Raw genomic sequence first — 3,615 nt, forward strand, 5'->3', positions numbered from 1 at the left:
ATATAAACTTGTTGTCAGTAGGAGTCAATACAAACCTAAAGTCAATAGGAGTCAATACAAATATATACGGTAAACAGAGTCAATTCAAGTATAGAGTGAATAGGAGTCAATACAAACCTAAAGTCAATAGGAGTCAATACAAATATATACGGTAAACAGAGTCAATTCAAGTATAGAGTGAATAGGAGTCAATACAAACCTGTAATCTCCAATAAAATGGATAGTAGGTGGGCGGCTGACTAGCATAAGTTATTAACATCACTGATTATATGTAAGGAAATATCCACGTGGCAAACTTTAGCTATGATAACAATGTACTTTTAACGAGAATGTGAAGTAACAACTACAATTAAAACCAGCGTTCACGATCGGAAAGGAGTTTTTTGTCACGGAGATTGATATTCCCCCAACTCCACCGTCATTAGACATATCGCTATTTAAAACTGGTATACTAAATATTAAGTATTTACACCTGCTGCTTGAAGTGTATTACTATTAAACTATTTTTCTGTCTTATAGTGTTCATTGTCCAGAAAAACCAATAATATTTCTTCACCAAAGTGGTAGTTTGCGATAATATCAGAGTTAATTCATAACATTGAATTATTTATGGTTAAACTATTTCTCAGACATTCTTATAAAATACCAATATAAATTGTTTAGAAAATATGCATTTATTGTTATTATTATTATTGACCATCAACAGTATAAATAAACGACCTTAGAACACCAAATTGTTGTTTTTATTTAATTAGACAATGTAATTAGACACTCAACGTTTCGCTTTACAGCTTCTTCAGGAGCATTCACTAAACCACAAACCGAAATTGACAGTACAAAGCTTCAAAGCGGAACTTTGAGGGTGTAATTAAATAAAAACAACAATTTGGTGTTATAAGGTCGTTTATTTCTAATATTAATATGCCTACAGAAATTTAATAATTGAATGACCATGGTTAAAAGAAATATAAGAACTGTAGGGTATTTACAGCCACTGAGACACTAGAAATATTTGATAATAAAGCTTTTCTGCATGATATCCCCCAGTAAGTTAGTGATAAGTTTCCAAACTGACAATTCTAATATCCGGTTCAATATCCCGAGGTACAGAGCGTAGGTATTCTATTATGTCCTTTTGTGCTGGTAGCGTAAGGTGAAGTAATAGTAAATAATTTCTACTTGATAGCATAATTCTGAAGTATGATCAAAAGTTTCTACCTGGTGGCGTAGTGGTGAAATATAATAAATATTTTCTCCCTGGCAGTGTGATGGTGAAGAATTTATACTAATAAAACAGCCTCTGTGTATGTGTGTCAGTCAGTCTGCGCCATAGCTCCAAGAGGAAAGAATCTAGAGACCTGAAACTTTACACGCGTACTTAGGGAATCCTGAGGGTGTGCGCCTGGATATTTTTTTTTTCTCAAACTCTTTTAGTCAATAATTTGGCCCTATAGCCCTTGAAGTATAAAAAGAGTGAAGTATATGCTGCCATCTGTCGCTTGGTACAACAAATTGTTAGGAAATAAGTGTTTAATAGTAATAACAGTTTTGTAACAACAATTTTTTTAACATGTATAAAAGTGTCAGAATTCACAGTATTGGAGGAAATGATTATATTTAAATGTTTGTTAGTTTGTATTTCTGATTTTCAAATTGACACACACATAAAAGGGTTAGGATTCATCTTATAATTTCTGCCAATAACGTAGAACAATAACAGTTTTGTAACAAAAGATTAAAACACATACACACACATAAAAGGGTTAGGATTCATTTTATCATTTCTACCAATAACGTAAAACAATAACAGTTTTGTAACAAAAGGTTAAAACACACACACACATAAAAGGGTTAGGATTCATCTTATAATTTCTGCCAATAACGTAGAACAATAACAGTTTTGTAACAAAAGGTTAAAAAACACACACACACATAAAAGGATTAGGATTCATCTTATAATTTACGCCAATAATGTAAAACAATAACAGTTTTGTAACAACAAGTTAAAAAAACACACACACATAAAAGTGTTAGGATTCATTTTATTGGCGGAAATGATTATATTTAAGTGTTTGCTCGTACTAATTTCATATTTATAGAATGATTGAAAACAGTATGTCTTTCACTTCAGTATTAGTACCTTTACGAATTTGACATGTATTGTTACATGAAAAGCGAAATTTTGATCGTTTATGTTTAAAAATAGCTAAACATCGGCTTTGTTCAGGTAATACTAGGGCAACAACGGGTAAAGACGGCTAGTAATAAATAATCTCTACCTGATGGTGTAATGGTGCAGTATCATAAAGAATGGTGAAATATAATATAGAATTGTTTACCTGGTGGCGTAACGGTGAAGTGATGACTGTAAACATTGCGATACACAGCTTCCCATCGTCATTAGGTTTCAGGATAGATATACATGTTAACCCTTTCTGAAAAAGTTACTTCAGATGAATATGCCCTATTTCACTACCTCATTCATATCTATAGAAAAAAGAAGAAGAAAAATTATGAAAATATGTAAAGTATTATGTACAACAAACTGCTAAACAGTATATAACGAACCTGTGTACTGTTTTTATTGTTAGAACACAATCTTTTAATCAATATGATAAAAAATATATAACGAATCTGTGTACTGTTTTTATTGTTAGAACACAATCTTTTAATCAATATGATAAAATATATACAGCGAATCTGTGTACTGTTTTTATTGTTAGAACACAATCTTTTAATCAATATGATAAAATATATATAGCGAATCTGTGTACTGTTTTTATTGTCAGAACACAATCTACGTACTGTATAAATATGTTTTTATAATACAAACTTCTAACGTTTATAACTAAAAATACGAATCTACAAACTATATAAATATTTTTTTTACAATACAAACTTCTAACGTTTATAAAAAGTCAAGTCTGGTCAAGTGTATGAATAGGCCTTGCCAAATACGGCTGATGTTGCTAGGGTCATTATCACGGTTCAGATTACAATGCATTTTTTTAACAAGTACATAATACAAATTCGTGTATTATAAACGGTAGAAGTATATATTCTAAAACAATATTTATACAGTACGTAAATTCGTATTCTTTGTATTATAAACGTTAGAAGTTTGTATTATAAAAACATATTTATACAGTACGTAGATTCGTATTTTTTGTATTGTAAAAAAATATTTATACAGTACGTAAATTCGTATTCTTTGTATTATAAACGTTAGAAGTTTGTATTGTAAAAAAATATTTATACAGTACGTAAATTCGTATTCTTTGAATACTTATGTCCTGTCACCTGCTGACACATTTCCGTCACATTTAATCCCTGTAATGGCTGGAGACGGCTTGAATGGGTAATGAAGAAAAACTTTAATAAGTTTGGATTAAAACACAGTTTGGTAGAAATGTTGCATTTAATTTCAAAAATATGTGTAGTTCCCTAAATAAATAACTGATTAATGTAAAGTGTTTAGGAACATTTTTTTTTTTTAATTATCATAATGATGTTACACATTACTTTCTTACTGTAACACGCCTAAGTAGTCTTATCAGACACAACTCACCTAAGTATTCTTATCAGACACAACACACCTAAGTATTCTTATCAGAC

The 3,615-nt window shown here is 30.3% G+C and overlaps 1 protein-coding gene across 1 annotated transcript in view; it reads right to left on the bottom strand.

Moving 5' to 3' along the window:
• Positions 1 to 3,615, bottom strand: part of LOC111088283 — a 33,522-nt gene that overhangs the window by 26,475 nt on the left and 3,432 nt on the right. The window contains exon 2 of the mRNA XM_022397950.1: positions 2,340 to 2,487. Coding sequence (XP_022253658.1) covers positions 2,340 to 2,401 — 62 coding nt within the window. The 5' untranslated portion in view covers positions 2,402 to 2,487. The remainder of the gene's footprint in view (positions 1 to 2,339; positions 2,488 to 3,615) is intronic.

The sequence above is a fragment of the Limulus polyphemus genome, unplaced genomic scaffold, assembly GCF_000517525.1.
Source record: "Limulus polyphemus unplaced genomic scaffold, Limulus_polyphemus-2.1.2 Scaffold3483, whole genome shotgun sequence".
In the NCBI taxonomy this organism is placed as follows: domain Eukaryota; kingdom Metazoa; phylum Arthropoda; class Merostomata; order Xiphosura; family Limulidae; genus Limulus; species Limulus polyphemus.